Genomic DNA, 23768 nt, shown 5'->3' with positions numbered 1-23768 from the left:
AAAAAAAATTATCCAGTCAAACAAACTTTATAAATCAATCTCAGTTATGACTATAAATACAAAAATCCCTTAATGAAGTATCAGCGGGGTGAATGTTATCTGCAAAATAAATTAGTAATATACAATAATCAAATGGGATTCATGTCAGAACTTCTATTTCATAGGAAAATAGTTCAATATTAGAGAAATACATTTTATAAATATGTCAAGAGCTTTTTTAAAAGGTTATCATTATAATAGATGCCAGAAGGGTGTTTTTATAGATGTTAAACTCTTATTCTGATTTTTGTAACTTTAGTAAAATTTGATTAGGTGAATAGTTCTTAATTTCATACACATATATCTGAACCCAAAACAAGTCATATCCTTATCAGAGAAACACTAACAGCATTTGCATTAATGTCAAGAACAAAATAAGGATGCTTACTATAAGCTCCTTTTGTCTTACATTGTTTAGGGAACTGTAAGGCAATTTAGTTATGTAAGAGAAGAAAACAAGGGACACAAATAATAATAAAAATAGCTAATAATGACAGAGCATTTATTTTATGACTAGTACTATTCTAATTATTGAACATTATTTCTTTACCACATATTATGATAATATCACAAATAGGTGCCACAAATGCAGAAACTATTATTATGCCCATATAAAGTTGTGGAAACTGAGGCAATGAGAGTTTAACAAACTTGCCTAAGGTTACATGGCCAATAAATACTGAAGACTAGATTTTAACTTAGGCAGACTGACTGACTTACACTTATAAGTATACTTCTTATACTCTAAGCTAGGATTTTTGCAAACCTTTAAAGTGTGATTGGAACAGAGCCATGCTCATTCCTTTATGTATTGTCTACGGCTACTGTGTGCTACAGTAGCAGAGTTGAATGGTTATGACACAGCCGTGTATGCCCCATTAAGCCTAAAATATTTATTTTCTTGCCCTTTACAGAAAAAAACCAGCCAATCATTGCTCTAAACCACTGAATTATGTTACCTTGGATCAAACTATTAGGCCTTTTTTATTAGGAAAGAGGGGACAAATTTATATTTTAGATTATATGAATATATGCTTGGTAAACCCAAGCATGAACTCAGAAACTGTTAGAAATAGTAATCATAAAGTGAGATAGCTTTCTTTTAACTAATATGCAAAATTCAGTTGGTTTCCAATTTACAGATAATAGCCAGCTTGAGAATACATTTAGGTAATAGATCCCAGTCTCAAGAGCAAAACCCCATAAATATCCAAAGGTAAATGTAAAAGAAATGTGAAGGATACAAATGAAGAGAAGTTTAAAACTATACTGACTAAAACAAAAGGAGATTGAATAAATAGACATGTCATGTTCTTGGCTGGGATGACTCAGCATTAAAAAAAGACATTTGTTTTTTATCTAAATTAGTTTGTAAAATTAAACATCTTATTTAGAGTGCCAAGGGAATTGTTTTAATTTGATGAGATGGTTCTAAAAATTCTGAAAGAAAAACATGACCCAGAAAAGACCAGGAATTTTCTGAAAAGTAAGTTTATGACTTCAAGATGTTAAACTGAACATATGCTAAAGTTTTGCCCTTCTGCAGCAAACTTTAGACATCCTTAAAGTTTTAATAAACTTCTATTTGAAACAAGAAAGGGAGTTATTTCTGGGATGGAAAAGGAGTAAAGAAAGAAACAAATGGGAACCCTCTCTGGCAATCCCTAAGAACTGCATTACTTATAGTCCAGGCCAGGATTGCTGGCTTGAGTTTTCCATGCTTGAGGGGTCTTTATAGGCCAGAAGATGGGTGCATAACCACAGATCACCAAAACCTAGAGAACATAAGCATCACAAAACAAGGGCAACAAATCCAACAAAAGGTGTCTTAGACTAGATAAAGTAGAAAAAACAGAAGAATCTGAAAAGGACTGTATTCCTCTAAGCAATAAAAGAAGGATTTGCTTCCACAGCATAACAAACAGGAATTATGAAACAAGTAGAGTGCATTATGACAAAAGAAACTATTATTGAATATTAAACCTAAGTACTGTAAAGAATAGCAGATGGGACTCAACTGAAGAGCTAATGAGTGGACTGGAAGATAGATGTGAGGAAATCTCCTGGGATGTACAACACAAAGAGTTACAAAGGAAAAGGTAAGAGACATGGGGAACCTCGCCAGAAGTTATAACATTTGTCTAATAAGAGTTCCAGAAGGAGAAAATGGAAGATAGACTGTATTTGAAGCAATAATGTCTAAGAATGTTCCTAAACTGAACACATAAGTCCTTAGGATTGAAAGATCTACCAAGTGCAAAATAAAATTTATACATACAAAGTGATAAAGATATATAACATATTTTAATTTAAAATTAAAATATAAAGACACATCACAATAACCTTCAAAATATCAAGAATAAAGGCAAAATTCCTAAAAGTTACCTATAGAAAAGACAGTTTATCAAGACAGTTCCTATCAAGAAATGACCATCTAATGTTAGACTTCTTAATAACAACTATATATGGAAGAAGACAAATGGTCTGAGGAATAAATTTTGAACTGTACTTCTGTGTTTAGCCATTCTGTCATTCAAGAGTAAAGGCAAAATAAAGACATTTTCATATATACAAGAACTTAAAGTTATCATCTTCAGCATAGGTACAACTGACATTTTGAATGAGATTGTACTGTGTATTGCAAGATATTTAGCACCCCTCGCCCTCACCCATTAAATGGCAAAAGCTCTGTGCAGTCATTTTTATAAACTAAAATACCTCCCACATATTTCATAGATAAGTGTTCCCAGTCAAGAACTGCTATTCAACTGACTTAAAAATAACATCTAAAAAGTTTGCTACAAAAAGAAAAATAAACCCAGAGGCAATGGGATGCAAGATATAGTGTTGAACAAAGAAATTAGTAAGCATATTGGTAAATCTAAATAACTACTGGCTGTAAAAAAAAAAAAAAAAAAAAAGAAAGAGTATGTGATTATAAGACAATGTTATACTAAATTTCCATGATAACAAGTTTGTAATTTGAGTGGCTGAGGAGAGAATGAAGCAAAATAAAAGTAAACTTCTCTCTTCAGATGAGACCAAAGTTATTGATTAACTTTAGTTTTTGTTGAATGGTAAGGTGAAGGGTGTTAGGAAGGTGGTGAAAAGGATTTAAAAGTAAGCACAGTAGTTCCCCCCTCCTTATCTGCTGTTTTGCTTTCTGTGGTTTCACTTACCCACAGTCAACTGCAGTCTGAAAATATTAAATGGAAAGTTCCAGAAGTAAACAGTTCATAAGTTTTAAATTGCATGCTATTCTGTGTAATGTTATTAAATCTCTTGCTGTCTCACCCAGGACATGAATCATCCCTTTGTCCTGCGTATCCACACTGTTTATGCTACCCATTTTTTCTGTTAGTATAGGAAAAAAACATAGTATATATAGGGTTTGGTACTGTCTGCGGTTCAGGCATCCACTGGGGGTTTTGGAACATATCCCCTGTGGATAAGGAGGGACTGTTGTCCTAGAAGAAAAGAAGGACGTTACAAGCTTTTAGATAAAGGGGTGGGGTGGGGGGAGGTAGAGGGTGGATAGAACAAATAGAACTTGATCAGTCTAACAAGACTAAAAAGGAGACATAAATGCATATATTTACCATGGAAGCATGATAAATAAAAACTGCAAAAATATGTCAAAAATAAGTCTAACCATATTAATAAAAAAGAAAACTAATTGGTAAAGCTCACTGATTAAAATATAGTAACTCACATATGGCTAAAACCAAAATCTAATAAAGTCACAACTAAAATACAATAATAATGGTTGAAAATAAAATGATAAGAAAATATTGTTCATTTAGAAAGTACTTATACCTGGTAGATACCAAGACAAAACAAAACGAAACAAAAAACCCCCTGGGGTAATAAATTATTTAAGGGAAGAAAGAGGAAGTGTTCATTTTGATAAAAGCAAAATTTTAACAAGATAGTTTTAATATAAATGGCTTTAAAATATATAAAATGAAAATTATAGAACTGAAAAAGAAATGGAAAATCTATAATTATATTTGAAGACTTTAGTATAAATGTATTAGACAAAAATTAAAGGTATAGGAGATTCAAATAACACTTAAAAAGTGTATCTAATTGATATTTATTTAGAATTCTGACACTAACATAATTTATATATATAAATTATTTTCAACTGTACATGGATTGTTTTTAAAATACGGTTATGTTCTAGGCCATAAAGGAAGCTTTAATAAATTCCTTTTTAAAAAGTGATGTCTTATAGAACACTTTCACTAACTACAATGTAATGAATTTAGAATTTAACAACCAAAAGCCTCCTCAATGCATAAAATTGGGTATTTAAATTATACATTTTAGTAACTTCTGGATTAAAGAGGAACTGAAGAGAAAAGTGGTAAAACTTAGAATTGAACAACAATTAAAGCCTTGGTATCAAAACCTGTGTGATTCAGACAAAGTAATATTCAAAGGGAACTTAAAGAGTTTTCAATTCATTTATTGGCAAGACATTGCATAAATAGCATGATATTATTTATATTTTAAAATGTCTTCTTTTTCTGCATACATATGTTTATATATGTAAAATTTGCGCTTTTTGTTTGCTAAGATCTGGAACGATACCCAGCTCTTATCAGTGATTATCAGTAGTATTCTAAGGGAAAAGTATTAATACATATGTGTGAATTAAGTAATTTAAAAAAATCAATACGTCTTTTTTAAAAGAAGAGTTACAATGTATAATTTGCCTTATGTCAAAAGTAAATCACCCTAAGTGTCCATCAGCAGATGAATGGATAAAGAAGATGTGGCACATATATACAATGGAATATTACTCAGCCATAAAAAGAAACAAAATTGAGTTATTTGTAGTGAGGTGGATGGACCTAGAGTCTGTCATACAGAGTGAAGTAAGTCAGAAAGAGAAAAACAAATACTGTATGCTAACACATATATATGGAATCTAAAAAAATAAATAAGGTTATGAAGAACCTAGGGGCAAGACAGGAATAAAGACGCAGACCTACTAGAGAATGGACTTGAGGATATGGGGAGGGGGAGGGGGAAGGGTAAGCTGGGACAAAGTGAGAGAGTGGCATGGACATATATACACTACCAAATGTAAAATAAATAGCTAGTGGGAAGCAGCCTCATAGCACAGGGAGATCAGCTCAGTGCTTTGTGACCACCTAGAGGAGTGGGATAGGGAGGGTGGGAGGGAGACACAAGAGGGAGGGGATATGGGGATACATGTATACATATAGCTAATTCACTTTGTTTTACAGCAGAAACTAACACAGCATTGTAAAGCAATTATACTTCAATAAAGATGTTAAAAAATAAATCACAATAATTAAACTGTGTGGTATTGGTGGAAAGCTCTCAATTGCTGATTGCTAAAAGTAAAACAGAAAAGAAAATCTAGGATGAAATCCAAGAATACATGAAATTATTATATATGATTAATGTGGCATTTCAAACTAGCAGGGAGAAAATGGATCATCATTTTGGTGCTGGGGATTTGGATAGCTATTTTAAGGAGTAAAAAATGCTGGGTTCCCCACAGCCAATATAACACTCAATGGTAAAAAGCTGAAAGCCTTCCCACTAAAATCTGGAACAAGATAAGGATGCCCACTCTCACCTCTTCTATTCAGCATAGTATTGGAAGTCCTAGTCACAACAATCAGACAAGAAAAAGAAATAAAAGATATCCACATTGGAAGGGAAGAGGTAAAATTGTCATTATATGTAGATGATATGATACTCTATATGGAAAACCCTAAAGACCACACAAAAACTACTAGAACTGATAAACATATTCAGCAAGGTAGCAGGATGCAAGATTAACATACAGAAATCGCTTGCATTTCTTTATACCAACAATGAAATATCAGAAAGGGAATGTAAAAAAAAAAAAACCTTTTAAAATTGTACCCCCCAAAATAAAACACTTTGGAATAAAACTGATCGAGAAGATGAAAGACTTATATGCTGAGAACTATAAAGGAAACTGAAGATGATTCAAAGAAATGGAAAAATAGCCCATACTCTTAGATTGGAAGACTTAATACTGTTAAAATGGCCATACTACTCAAAGCAATCTGCAGATTTAATGTGATCTCTATCAAATCACCTATGACATTTTTCACAGAACTAGAACAAATAATCCTAAAGTTCATATGGAACCATAAAATATCCAGAATTGCCAAAGCAATCCTGAGGAAAAAGAAGAAAGCAGGAGGCATAACCATCCCAGACTTCAGACAGTACTACAAAGCTACATTAATCAAAACAGCATGTTATTTGCACAAAAACAGACATATGGATCAGTAGAACAGAATAGAGAGCCCAGAAATAAACCCATACACCTATGGTCAATTCATCTCCGACAAAGAAGGCAAGAATACACAATGGGAAAAAGACAGTCTCTTCTGCAAGTTGTGTTGGGAAAGTTGGACACCTGCATGTAAATCAACGAAGTTAGGACACACCCTCACACCATACACAAAAATAAAATGGCTTAAAGACTTAAACATACGACATAACACCATAAAACTCACAGAAGAGATCATAGGCATAAAATTCTCTGACATAACTTGCACCAATGTTTTCTTAGGTCAGTTTCCCAAGGCAATAGAAATAAAAACAAAAACAAATGGGACCTAATCAAACTTACAAGCTTTTGCACAGCAAAGGAAACCATAAAACAAAAGGACAACCTACAGAATGGGAGAAAATATTTGCAAATGATGCAACTGACAAGGGCTTAATTTCCAAAATAATACAAACGGCTCATACAACTCAACAACAAAATAAACCAAACAACCCAATTGAAAAATGGGCGGGAGACTTAAAGAGACATTTACATGAAAAAATGCTCAACATTGCTAATTATTAGAGAAATTTGTCAAAACTACAATGAGGTACCACCTCACGCTGGTCAGAATGGCCATCATTAAAAAGTCTACAGGGCTTCCCTGGTGGCGCAGTGGTTGAGAGTCCGCCTGCCGGTGCAGGGGAAACGGGTTCGTGCCCCGGTCTGGGAGGATCCCACATGCCGCGGAGCGGCTGGGCCCGTGAGCCATGGCCGCTGGGCCTGTGCGTCCGGAGCCTGTGCTCCGCAACGGGAGAGGCCACAACAGTGAGAGGCCCACATACCGCAAAAAAAAAAAAAAAAAAAAAAAAAAAAAAAAAAAAGTCTACAAATAACAAATGCTGTAGAGGATGTGGAGAAAAGGGAACCTTCCTACACTGTTGGTGGGAATGTAAGTTGGTGCAGCCACTGTGAAAAACAGAAAGGAGGTTCCTCAGAAAACTGAAAATACAATTACCGTAAGATCCAGCAATCCCACTCCTGGGCATATATCCAGACAAAACTCTAATCCAAAAACATACATGTACCCCTATGTTCCTAGCAGCACTATTCATAACAGCCAAGACATGGAAACAACCTAAATGTCCATCAACAGATGAATGGATAAAGAAGATGTGGAACATACATACAATGGAATACCACTCAGCCATAAAAATAGAATGAAATAATGCCATTTGCAGCAATATGGGTGGTCCTAGAGATTATCATACTAAGTGAAGTAAGTCAGAGAAAGACAAATATGGTATGATATCACTTACATGTGGAATCTAAAATATGACACAAATGAACCTATCTGTGAAACAGAAACAGAATCACGGACAGAGAGAATGGACTGGTGGTTGCCAAGGGGGAGGGGGTGGGAGAGGGATAAAAAAAATGCTGAGTTCCAACCTCACACAAAAGTTATTTCATATGCCTCAAAATATTTAAATATTAAAAAAGTCACACAGATGCTTAATAAAAAATTACTAGATGAAAATGTGGATGAATATATGTTGGATTGGCAATGGCCCTTATAAACATGACACAGCATATCTGGGAACTTGGCTACCAGAACATCATTCTCATACTCTGTATTCTCAACTCCAAGCTATGCCTTTCCCAAGCCTTGGGCTGCTGAGACCTTAAGGGAGCTGGGTGTTAATAAGGATTCAGGCTTTTGTTCCTATCCCTGCAAAACAGACAAACTCTTTTCCCCAAGGGTAGGAAATTATCAGGCGTAATCCTAGATGGAGAGCAGCTGATCCCGCAAAAGTTTGACATTAGGAGATCTGTGGACCTGGGGTAAAGCTGATCCGGCATGAATGCCTTAGGTTTCCAGACTCTTAAAGACTTGGAGCTAAACAAATGGGCTGAGTTGTCTCTGTCCATGAGGTTGGGCAAGTTCAGGAAGATAGGAAAGCTGAGAGAGTTCTCAAGGTACTTCTGGAGGGAGCTAACAGCCTGCCCTTAAACTATAGATCCATTGCATAAGCAACTTCTTTGATTTTCACAATCTGTAAGGATTTCTGCCATTAAGAATATTACAAGTACGGGACCTGAGCCCTAAAGAGGCAATAGGAAATAAAAAACTTCCCAGCAGGTAGAGAAAAGATTGACAACTAAAATATTTGCCTAGTACAATAAAATTGCTGACAGAGAAAGGCAAAAACCTGAATTAAAAATTAAGAGCACATGAGATCTAAATGCAGCATGAAGAAAGATCTCTTGGAACTTAAAAAAATGTAGTGTTTGAATCCAAAATTCAGGGAAGAAAAAGGAACATGGAAGATTGGTAATAATAAACACATTCTAGAAAAAAGAAATGGTTCCTAAGCTGAAAAACTCTATCAAGACTGAATGTCAAAAAAAAAAAAAAAAAGACTGCATTTTGGAAAAGTTCCTGAACTTTAGTTTTGGACTGATGAGGGGGGGGGGGGGGGGGGAAAAAAAAGACACTCCTAGGCATAAATTCTGGTTAAAATGTGTAAGCTCTAAAAACAAAGAGGAAATTTTTACAAGTTTCCAGGCAGAAAGAATTAAGTGTTTAACAAAGGAAAGTAAAAAGATTAGAGTGACATCAGATTTCCCATGTGCACAGCTGAAACTAGAAAAGAATTAAATTATATTTCCATTTAGACAAAGGCCTGCAACCTAAAGATCTTATTCTCAACCAAGCTAAGCCTGTCAGGGTGAAAGAAAGATGGTCAAGGATATGCAGGAACTCAGAAAATGCATTACCCAAGCACCCCAGCTGAGGAAAGACTAACCAAACCAAAAAGAACCAGAGACCTCATGAAGGAGGAGGGTGAAGAGAAAGCAGTGAAGAGGGATGAACTTAGATAAACATGTATTTAATGGATTATATTGGACTGGGAATGTGAAATATGAGTGCTAAATAAGGATTCTGGAAACAGACAAGACAAAATGCAAGTAAAATTCTAATAAATACTAAATTATGCCAACAAAATCTAAGAGCTATAGTTTGCAGAGAGTTGGGGGACACCTAAGAGAAGAAAGGGAGCTAAGAGTATTCAAAAGGTCTTATCCTGTTTGAGTGTAAACAGGGAGAATGTGGCATGGTGGAGGCAGAAACCATAAGTCTCATCAGGAGAAATAGGTCTTACCTTGCTTACCTGTAGGAGAGTCATATGTGTTTTGCTAAGAGCAGAGAAACAGGGTAATGTTTAATGGCATTTCTTTCTTTCTTTCTTTCTTCCTTTCTTCCTTTCTTCCTTTCTTTCTTTCGCGGTACACGGGCCTCTCACTCTTGTGGCCTCTCCCGTTGCGGAGCACAGGCTCCGGACACGCAGGCTCAGCGGCCATGGCTCACGGGCCCAGCCGCTCCGCGGCATGTGGGATCTTCCCAGACTGGGGCACGAACCCGTGTCCCCTGCATCGGTAGGCAGACTCTCAACCACTGCGCCACCAGGGAAGCCCCATTTATTTTTTTTAAAAGGCAAATCAGAATCATCAGATTTTCAAGGGGAAAAATGTAGTGAATGGCAGTTTTGTTGCACCAACAAAAACAAAAGAGAAGAAATATTGTCAATTATATCAGTCATTATGCTAAATGAGAATGGACTGAATTTTTCAACTTAGATACTGACTTAAAAAACAAAAGACAGGGCTTCCCTGGTGGCGCAGTGGCTGAGAGTCCGCCTGCCGATGCAGGGGACACGGGTTCGTGCCCCGGTCCGGGAAGATCCCACATGCCGCGGAGCGGCTGGGCCCGTGAGCCATGGCCGCTGAGCCTGCGCGTCTGGGGCCTATGCTCCACAATGGGAGAGGCCACAACAGTGAGAGGCCCACTTACAGCAAAATAAATAAATAAAAATAAAAAACCAAACAAACAAAAAAAAACAAAAGACAGCTAAACGCTATTACAAGAAAATTTGAAGAAAAAGGTTATGAAAAATCCCTTTACAGGGACTTCCCTGGTGGCACAGTGGTTAAGAATCCGCCTGCCAATGCAGGGAACACAGGTTCGAGCCCTGGTCCAGGAAGATCCCACATGCTGCGGAACAACTAAGCCTGTGCACCACAACTACTGAGCCTGCACTCTAGAGCCCATGAGCCACAACTGCTGAAGCCTGTGCGCCCTAGAGCCCATGCTCTGCAACAAGAGACGCCACCACAATGAGAAGCCTGCGCACTGAAAGGAAGAGTAGCCCCCACTCACCGCAGCTAGAGAAAGCCTGCACATAGCAACGAAGACCCAATGCAGCCAAAAATAAATAAATTTTTTTTAAAAATCCCTTTACAGGTAAAGGTAAACCCATAGAAATTAGGATTATCAATATCAGCTATTACTACTATTAAAGGCAATACACAGAATAAAGAACTTTATACTATGAAAAAAGACAAAATCAATGAAAATATAGCAAGTACAAACCTGTACGCACTAAACTACATGGCTACTAAATCCATAAATCGAAACCTATTAAAATTCTGGGAGAAGTAGATCAAAATACAATTATAGCAGGAAATTTCAACATGTATCCCTCATTAGGCAAATCTAAGGATATAGAGTAAGGATATAGATGCACTGACTAACACAATCAGTAGACATGTGATGATGTAATAGATAAGGAGAAAACCGTGCCTGTGTTAAATGTACGCATGACACAAAACACAGAAGTAGAGCATTATACTAGTCACCGCATGGGTTGTGGGGGGTGGATATAGAGGCAGGTCAGGATCATTATCCTCAAAGAATTGATAATCTGGTTGAGAAACTAGATGAATTGAACAAATACAATTTTGGCCTGAAAGGTGAACTGATAAAAATAAGTACAGAGTGCTATGAGAACATAGAGGAGAGGGGAATTGCTATCTAAGATGAGATGGGGCATCAAAGAATTGGTGGACATGTTGGCTTCTAAGATAAGACCCCAGAGGTAGATTATGAATACATGTGTTGAAGAGAAAAGTGAAAGACATTTCAACCAGAAAGTACTCTGAAAATAGGACATTCAGAGGAGAGAGGCGAATTCATACCTGCAGATATGGCTGAAGTCTCTTAATAGGATGGAGTAGGATTGCAGGTGCTAAAATGGTAGAGAGGTAGACAGAGGACTTATCATGAAGATTCTCATAGGTGTAACCTTGAAAACTTTAAACAGTGAATTGATTTGATGAGATTTACAGATGTGGAGGAAAGACAGGAGACAAGGAGGCTAGTTATGCTGTTGCATGCAGTAATCCATGTAAGAAGTGATGAGGACTTGAACACAAGGAAGAAGGAGGAGAGTGTAAAGTACAGATGCAGATGATGGGAAGGAGGTAACACTGGCAGGAGTGCTGGCTTAGACATGAAGGCACATGGAGTCATGGATAAATTCCAGGTTTCTGGGTTGGGCCATGCTTGGACTCTGATGCTGTTCACAGAGATAGGTAATAACAGAGTATTGTGTGTTAGTGGGAAGATGGTGACTTAAGATTTGGGTATGTGTTGATTTTGAGTTTTGTTGGGGTACCCAGGTAGAAGTGACAGTTATGATCCGGAGCTCAGGAGCAAGGCCTGGGCTAGAGATAGAGACTCAGCAGCCATCAGTGTTTTAACAGTAGTCATGAGAGTAGGTGAGATCATACAGGCATGGTGTTTATGTAGTGAAAAGGGAAGAGTATTGAGGACAGAAGCCTCTGAAATACATACCTTTAAGTGCTAGAAAAATAAAAGGAGTCCAAGTAACTCCTGACCTTTGCCAAAGCAGTTGTGTGTTAGAAGGAGCAGCCAGAACAAAAGTGCAGTGATTTAAAGAGAGAATGGGAAGTAAAGAATTCTTTATGTTAAATCTCAGAAAATAAATAAGATGGAAATTAATATTGAAAGTAAAGTTATCAGTAGCACAGAGTTACCATGTCACTTGAGAAAACCAGTTATTTTAAAGTTTTATAACTTCCTTGAAAAGTTTATAAAATTGTTTATAAGAGTTTATAAGATTGAAAAGTTAATTTAGATTTCATTAATCTATAACAGTCAGGAAACAACAGATATTACAAGTTTCTATAGATATAAAACAACTGGAAGAATTGTTCTCTCCGCTCTCAGAATTGTCATGCAACACTATTCATGGTATCAATAACTTTAATAACTTTTAGAAGCTGAGTAATACACTGTCTAGGTAATCTAGACGCTTTTATAGGAGTTTGCTGTTCCATTCAGTAAATTCAACTTTTCTTAGAAGTTAGAAACCAATGCAACGTTTTTTATAACATACTTTCCAGTAGTGATCTGAAGCTTCCTAGTCAGCAAACTATACTAGTCTAGTAGTTTTATTATCTAGGATGAAATAAGCATCTCTAAGAAGCCATTTTATGTCCATGTCAATTTACAGACCAAAAATTATATCCCTGCTGGTTTCTGAGATTCTAAGAGAAATTGATACTTAGAAGAACCTCAATTTTCAGTACAATTTCAGAACAGATTTCAGTACAGATTCAGAAAATTTCACTTATGATTTTCAGTAATAAGTTTCCAGCAAATGGGACACTTACACTTTCATGTTACCTTTTCTGATTAAGATGAAGGAGTGCACAATATGAAGGTCTAGGGAAAGGTGGAGGGAATAGCACTTGCACAGTCTCCGCAAGGGGAAGAACTTGCATTTCCAAAAAGAATAAACTGTAAGTGACCAGAGTAGAAGCATGGAGAGCAGTTATGAGGCTGTTACAAAACTATAAATCAGAGAGATATAATGATGGTTTGAACTGCTTACAGTGGCTAACAAGGTTGTGAGAAGTGGTTAGATTCAAAATATGAGGGACTTCCCTGGAGGTCCAGCGGTTGAGACCTCACCTTCCAATGCAGGGGGTGTGGGTTCGATCCCTGGTCAGGGAGCTAGGATCCCACATGCCTCGTGGCCAAACAACCAAGGCATGAAACAGAAGCAATATTATAACAAATTCAATAAAGACTTTAAAAATGGTCCACATCAAAAAAAATCTTTAAAAAAATTACGATGAAAATAGAGCCAATAGGGCCTTCTGATGACTTCTATATGGAGAGGTGGAGAAAAGTCATGAATGGTACTTAGTCTTAGGCCTGAGTTATTTGGTTAATGGAAGCTTTTGAAATAGGGAAGCTTGGAAGGAGCAGATTTGAGCTCTTGTGGGGGAGGTCGGGTGGAGGAGAAGCATCAAGACATCTGATTTAGACTTAGGGAAGAATTTGCATGATCAGTTGACTCAGACAGTTTTGTCCTATTGTATGTATTTTCCCTATTTGCTTAAGCTATCCAGAACTTCACTCTTCACTTCGTAAAGATTGTCTAATGAAGCAACTGTATAGGAGGTATTCAAGGTAGAAGAGGCAGTGCTTGACAACTACCTTAGCATATAATTTCTAATAAAAGATTGAAATTCTAATAAAAGATTGAAATTGTAATTTCTAATAAAAGATTGAAATAGAAGGAACAGCTAAATGTGTAAAGCTTTTTGTGCTAAAGACATTGGTGTGAAGTGACCAGATGATATACCTCATGTTAACAAACCTAACAGAGAAGTATTCTGTTTATATGTCGTGTATGTAATGTGAGTAGCCAAGACAAGCTACCTTAATGTGGCCAAAACAGAGAATTCTGAAATTATTTAATTTCTTGTTATTTTGCGAAGGTCTTTGTATATAAATAAGATATTTGAGGTGACTCAGGAAGATTGAGCCCAGAATCCCAGATCTCCTTTAAAACAGACCATGATACTAAGTTCAGCCCAAGTGGAACTAATAGAATCTTTCTGGTATCCTTTGTAATTAGGTCCAGAAGCTGACTTCTAGGAGTAGAGGGGTTGAATCTCTAATTTTGGGAAATGATACACTAGAGGAAACTACTGTGATCTCCCAGAACATAGTCTCAAAGAGAGTCTGGCTAAACTATTGGACTGATGTCTTTCTTGATTAAAGTAAGCCTCCAAGTCAGGGTAAAATTCTTTCAGTCCTAAAGTAGAATCATAGTAGAACACATTAAGAAATAAGAGTTTTAAACTTACATTTTTATTAAATAAAGGGTAATTTTTAAAAATGTAACAAGCATTCAGTATGAGCAATTTTGAGAGGATGGGGGGCTTGTTTGTGTCATTCATTACTATTTTCCCAGCACAAGCACAGTGAGGTACTCTGATATTTTTCTATGTAAATATGTAAGTTAATGAAACCTCATATTAGAAAGCATAACTTATTTTGTGATTTTTTAAAAACATATTTCTACAGTCCGCTATACCCACCACCAGTCCCTCCCATCAGAAAACTTCCACAAGCCTCTTAGATAGCCTCATCCAACAGAGGGGAGACAGCAGAAGCAAGAAGAACTATAGTCCTGCAGCCTGTGGAACAAAAACCACATTCACAGAAAGATAGACAAGATGAAAAGGGAGAGGGCTATGTACCAGATGGTGGAACAAGATAAAACCCCAGAAAAAAAACCAAATGAAGTGGAGATAGGCAACCTTCCAGAAAAAGAATTCAGAATAATGATAGTGAAGATGATCCGGGACCTTGGAAAAAGAATGGAGGCAAAGATGGAGAAGATGCAAGAAATGTTTAACAAACACCTAGAAGAACTAAAGAACAGACAAACAGAGATGAACAATACAATAACTGAAATGAAAACTACACTAGAAGGACTCAGTAGCAGAATAACTGAGGCAGAAGAACGGATAAGTGATCTGGAAGACAGAATGATGAAATTCACTGCTGTGGAACAGAATAAAGAAAAAAGAATGAAAAGAAATGAAGACAGCCTAAAAGACCTCTGGGACAACATTAAACACAACAACATTTGCATTATAGGGGTCCCAGAAGAAGAAGAGAGAGAGAAGGGACCAGAGAAAATATTTGAAGACATTATAGTCGAAAAATTCCCTAACATGGGAAAGGAAACAGCCACCCAAGTCCAGGAAATGCAGAGAGTCCCATACAGGATAAACCCAAGGAGGAACATGCCGAGACACATAGTAATCAAATTGGCAAAAATTAAAGACAAAGAAAAATTATTGAAAGCAGCAAGGGGAAAACGACAAATAACATAAAAGGGAACTCCCATAAGGTTAACAGCTGATTTCTCAGCAGAAACTCTACAAGCCAGAAGGGAGTGGCATGATATACTTAAAATGATGAAAGAGAAGAACCTACAACCAAGATTACTCTACCCACCAAGGATCTCATTCAGATTCAATGGAGAAGTCAAAAGCTTTACAGACAAGCAAAAGCTAAGAAAATTCAGCACCACCAAACCAGCTCTACAACAAATGCTAAAGGAAATTCTCTAAGTGGGAAACACAAGAGAAAAAAAGGACCTACAAAAACAAACCCAAAACAATTAAGAAAATGGTCATAGGAACATACATATTGATAATTACCTTAAAAGTGAATGGATTAAATGCTCCAACCGAAAGACACAGGCTTGCTGAATGGATACAAAAACAAGACCCATATATATGCTGTCTACAAGAGACCCACTTCAGACCTAGGGACACATACAGACTGAAAGTGAGGGGGTGGAAAAAGATATTCCATGCAAATGGAATCAAAAGAAAGATGGAGTAGAAATACTCATATCAGATAAAATAGACTTTAAAATAAAGAATGTTACAAGAGAAAAGGAAGGACACGACATAATGATCAAGGGGTCAATCTAAGAAGAAGATATAACAATTATAAATATATATGCACCCAACATAGGAGCACTTCAATACATAAGGCAGCTGCTAACAGCTATAAAAGAGGAAATCGACAGTAACACCATAATACTGGGGCACTTTAATGCCTTACTTACACCAATAGATCATCCACAATGAAAATAAATAAGGAAACAGAAGGTTTAAATGACACAATAGACCAGATAGATTTAATTGATATTTATAGGACATTCCATCCAAAAACAGCAGATTGCACTTTCTTCTCAAGTGCACATGGAATATTCTCCAGGATAGATCACATCTTGGTTCACAAATCAATCCTCAGTAAATTTAAGAAAATTGAAATCATATCAAGCATCTTTTACGACCACAACACTATGAGATTAGAAATGAATTACAGAGAAAAGAACGTAAAACACAAAAACAGATGGAGGCTAAACAGTATGTTACTAAATAACCAAGAAATCACTGAAGAAATCGAAGAGGAAATCAAAAAATACATGGAGACAAATGACAATGAAAACACGATGATCCAAAACCTATGGGATGCAGCAAAAGCAGTTCTAAGAGGGAAGTTTATAGCTATACAAGCCTACCTCAAGAAACAAGAAAAATCTCACATAAACAATCTAACCTTACACCTAAAGGAACTAGAAAAAGAAGAACAAACAAAACCCAAAATTAGCAGAAGGAAGGAAATCATAAATATCAGAGCAGAAATAAATGAAATAGAAACAAAGAAAACGATAGCAAAGATCAGTAAAACTAAAAGCTAGTTCTTTGAGAAGATAAACAAAATTGATAAACTGTTAGCCAGAATCATCAAGAAAAAGAGGAAGAGGACTCAAATCAATAAAATTAGAAATGAAAAAGGGAAGTTACAACAGACACCGCAGAAATACAAGGCATCCTAAGAGACTACTACAAGCAACGCTATGCCAATAAAATGGACAACCTGGAGGGAATGAACAAATTCTTAGAAAGGTATAGCCTTCCAAGACTGAACCAGGAAGAAACAGAAAATATGAACAGACCAATCACAAGTAATGAAATTAAAACTCTGATTAAAAATCTTCCAACAAACAAAAGTCCAGGACCAGATGGCTTCACAGGTGAATTCTATCAAACATTTAGAGAAGAGCTAACACCCATGCTTCTCAAACTCTTCCAAAAAATTGTGGAGGAAGGAACACTCCCAAACTCATTCTATGAGGCCACCATCACCCTGACACCAAAACCAGACAAAGATACTACAAAAAAAAGAAAATTACAGACCAATATCACTGATGAATATAGATGCAAAAATCCTCAACAAAATACTAGCAAACAGAATCCAACAACATATTAAAAGCGTCATACACCATGATCAAGTGGGATTTATCACAGGGATGCAAGGATTCTTCAGTATAGCAAATCAATCAATGTGAAACACCGTGTTAACAAACTGAAGAATAAAAACCATATGATCATCTCAATAGATGCAGAAAAAGCTTCTGACAAAATTCAATACCAATTTATGATAAAAACTCTCCAGAAAGTGGGCATAGAGGGAACCTACCTCAACATAATAAAGGCCATATATGACAAGGCCACAGCAAACATCATTCTCAATGGTGAATAACTGAAAGCATTTCCTCTAAAATCAGGAACCAGACAAGGATGTGCACTCTCACCACTATTATTCAACATAGTTTTGGAAGTCCTAGCCGTGGCAATCAGAGAAGAAAAAGAAATAAAATGAATCCAAATTGGAAAATAAGAAGTAAAACTGTCATTGTTTGCAGATGACATGATACTATACATAAAGAATCCTAAAAATGCCACCAGAAAACTACTAGAGCTAAACAATGAATTTGGTAAAGTTGCAGGATACAAAATTAATGCACAGAAATCTCTTGCATTCCTATACACTAATGATGAAAAGCCTGAAAGAGAAATTAACGAAACACTCCCATTTACCATTGCAACAAAAATAATAAAATACCTAGGAATAAACCTACCTAGGGAGACAAAAGACCTGTATGCAGAAAACTATAGACGCTGATGAAAGAAATTAAAGATGATACAAACAGATGGAGAGATATACCATATTCTTGGATTGGAAGAACCAATATTGTGAAAATGACTATACTACCCAAAGCAATCTACAGATTCAGTGCAATCCCTATCAGATTACCAATGGCATTTTTTATGGAACTAGAACAAAAAATCTTAAAATTTTTATGGAGACACAAAAGACCCCAAATAGCCAAAGCAGTCTTGAGGGCAAAGAATGGAGCTGGAGGAATCAGACTCCCTAACTTCAGAATATACTACAAAGCTACAGTAATCAAGACAATATGGTACTGGCACAAAACCAAAACATAGATCAATGGAACAAGATAGAAAGCCCAGAGATAAACCCACGCACCTATAGTCAACTAATCTATGACAAAAGAGGCAAGGATATACAATGGAGAAAAGACAGCCTCTTCAATAAGTGGTGCTGGGAAAACTGGACAGCTACAGGTAAAAGAATGAAATTAGAACATTCCCTAACACCATACACAAAAATAAACTCAAAATGGATTAGAGACCAAAATGTAAGACCGGACACTATAAAACTCTTAGAGGAAAACATAGGAACAACACTCCTTGACATAAATCACAGCAAGATTTTTTTGATCCACCTCCTAAAGCCATGGAAATAAAAACAAAAATAAATGGAACCTAATGAAGCTTCAAAGCTTTTGCACCGCAAAGGAAACCATAAACAAGACAAAAAGACAACCCTCAGAATGGGAGAAGATAGTTGCAAACGTATCAAAGGACAAAGGATTAAGCTCCAAAATATATAAACAGCTCATGAAGCTCAACATTAAAAAAACAAACAACCCAATCCAAAAATGGGCAGAAGACCGAAATAGACCTTTCTCTAAAGAAGACATACAGATGGCCAAGAAGCACATGAAAAGCTGCTCAACATCACTAATTATTAGAGAAATGCAAATCAAAACTACAATGAGGTATCACCTCACACCAGTAAGAATGGGCATCATCAGAAAATCTACAAACAAACGCTGGAGAGGGTGTGGAGAAAAGGGAACCCTCTTGCACTGTTGGTGGGAATGTAAATTGATTCAGCCACTATGGAGAACAGTATGGAGGTTCCTTAAAAAACTAAAAAGAGAACTACCATATGACCCAGCAATCCCACTACTGGGCATATACCCAGAGAAAAAAAACATAATTCCAAAAGACACATGCACCCCAATGTTCACTGCAGCACTGTTTACAATAGCCAGGTCATGGAAGCAACCTAAATGCCCATCAATAGACGAATGGATAAAGAAGATGTGGTACATATATACAATGGAATATTACTCAGCCATAAAAAGGAATGAAACTGGGTCATTTGTTGAGACGTGGATGGATCTAGAGACTGTCATACAGAGGGAAGTAAGTCAGAAATAGAAAAACAAATATCATATATTAACGCATATATGTGGAACCTAGAAAAATGGTACAGATGAACTGGTTTGCAGAGCAAAAATTGAGACACAGATGTAGAGAACAAATGTATGGACACTAAGGGGGGAAAGCGGCGGGGGGGTTGGGGGTGGTGGTGGGACGAATTGGACGATTGGGATTGACATGTATACACTGATGTGTATAAAATTGGTGACTAATAAGGATCTGCTGTATAAAAAAATAAATAAAATTCAAGAATTAAAAAAACCCCACATTTCTTCACTAGAGGGTGCTGTGTAAGCACTCAATACTTTTAAGAGTGTAATCTCCCTTATATTTATTTATTTGCTGGAAAATTGGATTTTCAGATCCCCTGATTTATGAAAAGCTTTCATGTTTCTTTACTTTCAAAACAACACTGATTGTATTGTGTACGGTAAAGTGCATGGCTTTGAAGAACTGTTAAGGGCAGCATTAACACAGTTTCTTTTTTTCCTCCTCCGTAGGAGACTTATGACTCCCATCATGTATGCTGCACGGAATGGTCACCCTCAGGTTGTTGCTCTCCTTGTTGCTCGTGGAGCAGAAGTTAACACCCAGGATGAGAATGGCTATACTGTGAGAACCGATTGTACAGTGTTCCTTTTTATCTCTAGGACATTGATATCTTATTATCAGTAGTCCACAAGAAAGGTTTTTTAAGAAGTAAAAATTATAGAAGGGATGGAATGTAATTGCTGTTCAGTGAAGAAAAACAGCAGCTTAAATGGGAAAAAAGAAATTATCTGCTTCTCTTGGTCCTCACCCTTACAAGAAATTGTAACACAGCCTGGATTCTGGAATACAAATAGAATTCTTTTTTATAGAAAACAGTTCTGTGATTGGCAGATAAATCGTTTTATTCTGTAACATCACTTGTCTTGTAAAACATTATCTGGTCTTACAAAATCAGTGAACACTGGCAGTCTGCTTTGCAATTACAACTTTGGAAATAGGTTTACATTATATTGTGAAATGATGAGATTGCATCATTCCATTAATTAACCATGTTCACTTTTTTATTGTGCCATAAATATTGTTGAAAAGTTTTCCCCTCTGTGTCATATACACTCCCTCTCTTTAAACAGTCTTCTTTTCTTCCCCCCACTTACAGGCTTTAACATGGGCAGCACGTCAGGGTCATAAAAATGTAGTTTTGAAGTTGCTTGAACTTGGAGCTAATAAAATGATACAAACCAAAGATGGAAAGACACCAAGTGAGATTGCAAAAAGAAATAAACATCTAGAGGTATCCTGTTATTAAACTAATTTTTCTTAGTCTACATTATTGTTTGTAAAACTTTTGTTTTGTTAGAACTCACTACTAAAATAATAGTATATCTGGCTATTATTAAATGTTTCAGTGTGTAATTTTCTTCCAGCCAGGTAATGAAAACTTTCTTTTACTAGAGTATTTATCTTTCACTAAATAAGAGGCATTTATAATGTGGTAATTTAAAAACTATATAAAGGGGTAATAAAGTCTTACCTAGCCCTAGAAATAAAATTGTAATAGACTATTTATTTAAACATTTCCAACTGGTTCAGATTTTCAAAAATTAATTAGTGTATTCACATAGCTAGTAAAATTTCAAAATTTGCACATGTAATTAAACTACTGTTTTAAAATTTTAATTAATATATATTAAACAATTTAAAAATTAAATCCTTTAAGCTACATTTACCTCTGTACATTTGACAAGGTATGTAATAAATTGATAACATGCTTGGGTATATGATTTACTATCATTCAGATGTTAAACTCAATAATAAATATTTGCCATACATTAAATTATTTTATTGATATAAACTTTTGGTCTGAATATTAAAGCTTTCAGCCAAAGGTGTGTAATTTCTAAGCAGGGATCAAATATAGTACAACTGTAAGTCTAAGTTATATAGTTCAAGATCTTCTAAAACTGAGTTTCTGAATTTGAAAACTTGTAACATTCCAAAGGTTCCATCATATAATACTCAGACCATGCCATTTTTGTTGCATGTAAAATAACTTCTTCTATTTTTTTTTTTTTTTTTTTTTTATGCTGTACGCGGGCCTCTCACTGTGTGGCCTCTCCCGTTGCGGAGCACAGGCTCCGGACGCGCAGGCTCAGCGGCCATGGCTCACGGGCCCAGCCGCTCCGTGGCATGTGGGATCCTCCCGGACTGGGGCACGAACCCGTGTCCCCTGCATCGGCAGGTGGACTCTCAACCACTGCGCCACCAGGGAAGCCCTACGTCCTCTATTTTTAAGCACCCTATAAACATGCCTATCATTTTATAACTCAGATCTACATTTCCAAAATTATTCTAGTGTAAATGCTAATCACTGAAGCCCTGTGAAACTTTAAAAAGAAATTAAGTTTTCTCCTAAGCTTTGGAAATTTGAAAACTTTTAATTAATATACTGCATCATTAAATTTAGGGTAGATGACAGTGAATTTGACATACTAAGAAATTTATGAACATCAAAGATTATTTTGAGTCACAAATTGTTTCTTGAAGTGAGATTCGATTTTGTATCTTGGCTGATTATATCACTTAAACTTGGCTTGCTAAAAAGTTAGAACTAAGAAGTTTGAAAACTAAGAAATTTCACATCTCTTTAAGGTGTACAGTTGAGATTTGTGTTCCTTAGTCGTGCTTCTTACTCTCTCTCTATTTAAAAATGTATTTAAAATACTAACTTAGTCTTTCTGATTCACTTACCAAAATGGAATTTTTAGTTTCGTTTTATATCTTGTTGAAAATATTATTAATTACTATCTTGCTTTAATTTTTACTGTAACTTTTTTCAGATCTTCAACTTTCTTTCCTTGACTTTAAATCCTTGGGGAGAAGAGCTTCAACAGCTAACTAAAGAAGAGACTATTTGTGAACTATTGAGAACAGATTCTGATAAAGAAAAAGATCACATATTTAGGTAACATAGCATGTTTCTGTTCAACACAATACCTATAAATGAGTAAAAATTGTGCATGTTTTTTATTACTTATAGTAAATGTGATGACTTATTTAAAATATATATTTTAAACTTTTACAAGCATTTAAAAATATTACTTAGAAATGTCTGAATTTTAAGTGCTTTGTTCTCCAGAATTTTAGAAAAATTTGATATACATGTACTAACAGTAATGAGAATAATTTTTTACTTTAAATAAAATATCAACAATACAGTTTATTTCTAAAAGGTTCTAAGATTATATTTTTGTTAGTGTTCAAACTAGATTGCATCTTGCTCTCTAATTCTTTATAGCAGATTTCTGATTTTATAAGCTAAAAATAAAAATACTTTTTTTCCCCTGAACACAGTTGTTCAGTACATGGCCACAACATTATCCTCTACTTACCTACATTTAAAATAGTAAATTTTTACTTCCTGCAATTAAAGAGATTTTCACGTACAGACCTCTCACAAGGAATACAGCTGACCCTTGAACAATTCTGGGGGTTAGGGGCGCTGACCCTGCCCTTGGAAAATCTGTATCCAAGATTCCTCCATATCTGCAGTTCCACATCTGTGGATTCAACTAACCACAATTGTGTAGTACTATAGTATTTACTATTGAAAAAACTCCATGTGTAAGTGGATCTGCACAGTTCAAACTGTGTTGTTCAGGGGTCAATTGTATAAATATTGGCAAATATTTTCCTTCTGAGGAAAAATGAGCTTCATTTTACTGTCACCATTTTCTGTTTACTTAAATCTTCACTCAGGAAACCTTTCTTATTCCTTTGTATAACATAGGTCTAGTGGGTAAATTTGCAAATATAGGCATACCTCAGAGATATTGGTGTTCAGTTCCAGACCACCACAATAAAGCAAATATCACAATAAAGTGAGTTACGCAAATTTAAAAGTTATGTTTACACCATACTGTAGTCTGTTAAGTGTGCAATAGCATTCTGTCTACAAAAACAAAGTACATATATTAATTAAAAAATACTTTATTGCTAAAAAATGGTAACCACCATCTGAGCCTTCAGCAAGTTGTAAGAGCAACATCAAGAATCACCATAACAAATATAATAATGAAAAAGTTTGAAATATTTCAAGAATTACCAAAGTGTGACACAGACACACATAGTGAGCAGATACCGTTGGAGAAATGACACCAATAGACTTGGTTGACATAGGTTTGTCACAAACCTTCAATTTGTAAAAAAACAATGTCTGCAGATAAAGCAATAAAGCAAAGCACAGTAAAACGATGTATGCCTGTATATTCTACATAGACTCATTCTTACTCATTCTTATTCTCATTCTCTCTCTGCATCA

At 35.8% G+C, this 23768-nt stretch overlaps 1 protein-coding gene across 2 annotated transcripts in view; it reads left to right on the top strand.

Annotated features, from left to right (window-relative positions):
• Positions 1-23768, top strand: part of ASZ1 (ankyrin repeat, SAM and basic leucine zipper domain containing 1) — a gene marked incomplete at both ends in the record, with an annotated part of 70353 nt that overhangs the window by 31777 nt on the left and 14808 nt on the right. For both annotated transcript variants that reach the window (XM_079711519.1, XM_079711520.1), the window contains 3 exons: positions 19960-20071; positions 20607-20741; positions 22288-22412. In XM_079711519.1, the coding sequence (XP_079567645.1) occupies positions 19960-20071; positions 20607-20741; positions 22288-22412 (372 nt within the window). The remainder of the gene's footprint in view (positions 1-19959; positions 20072-20606; positions 20742-22287; positions 22413-23768) is intronic.

This window comes from Hyperoodon ampullatus (genome assembly GCF_949752795.1).
Source record: "Hyperoodon ampullatus genome assembly, chromosome: 9".
In the NCBI taxonomy this organism is placed as follows: domain Eukaryota; kingdom Metazoa; phylum Chordata; class Mammalia; order Artiodactyla; family Ziphiidae; genus Hyperoodon; species Hyperoodon ampullatus.
Note: the sequence above shows the minus strand (reverse complement) of the source record. Positions and strands in the feature narration are given on the sequence as shown.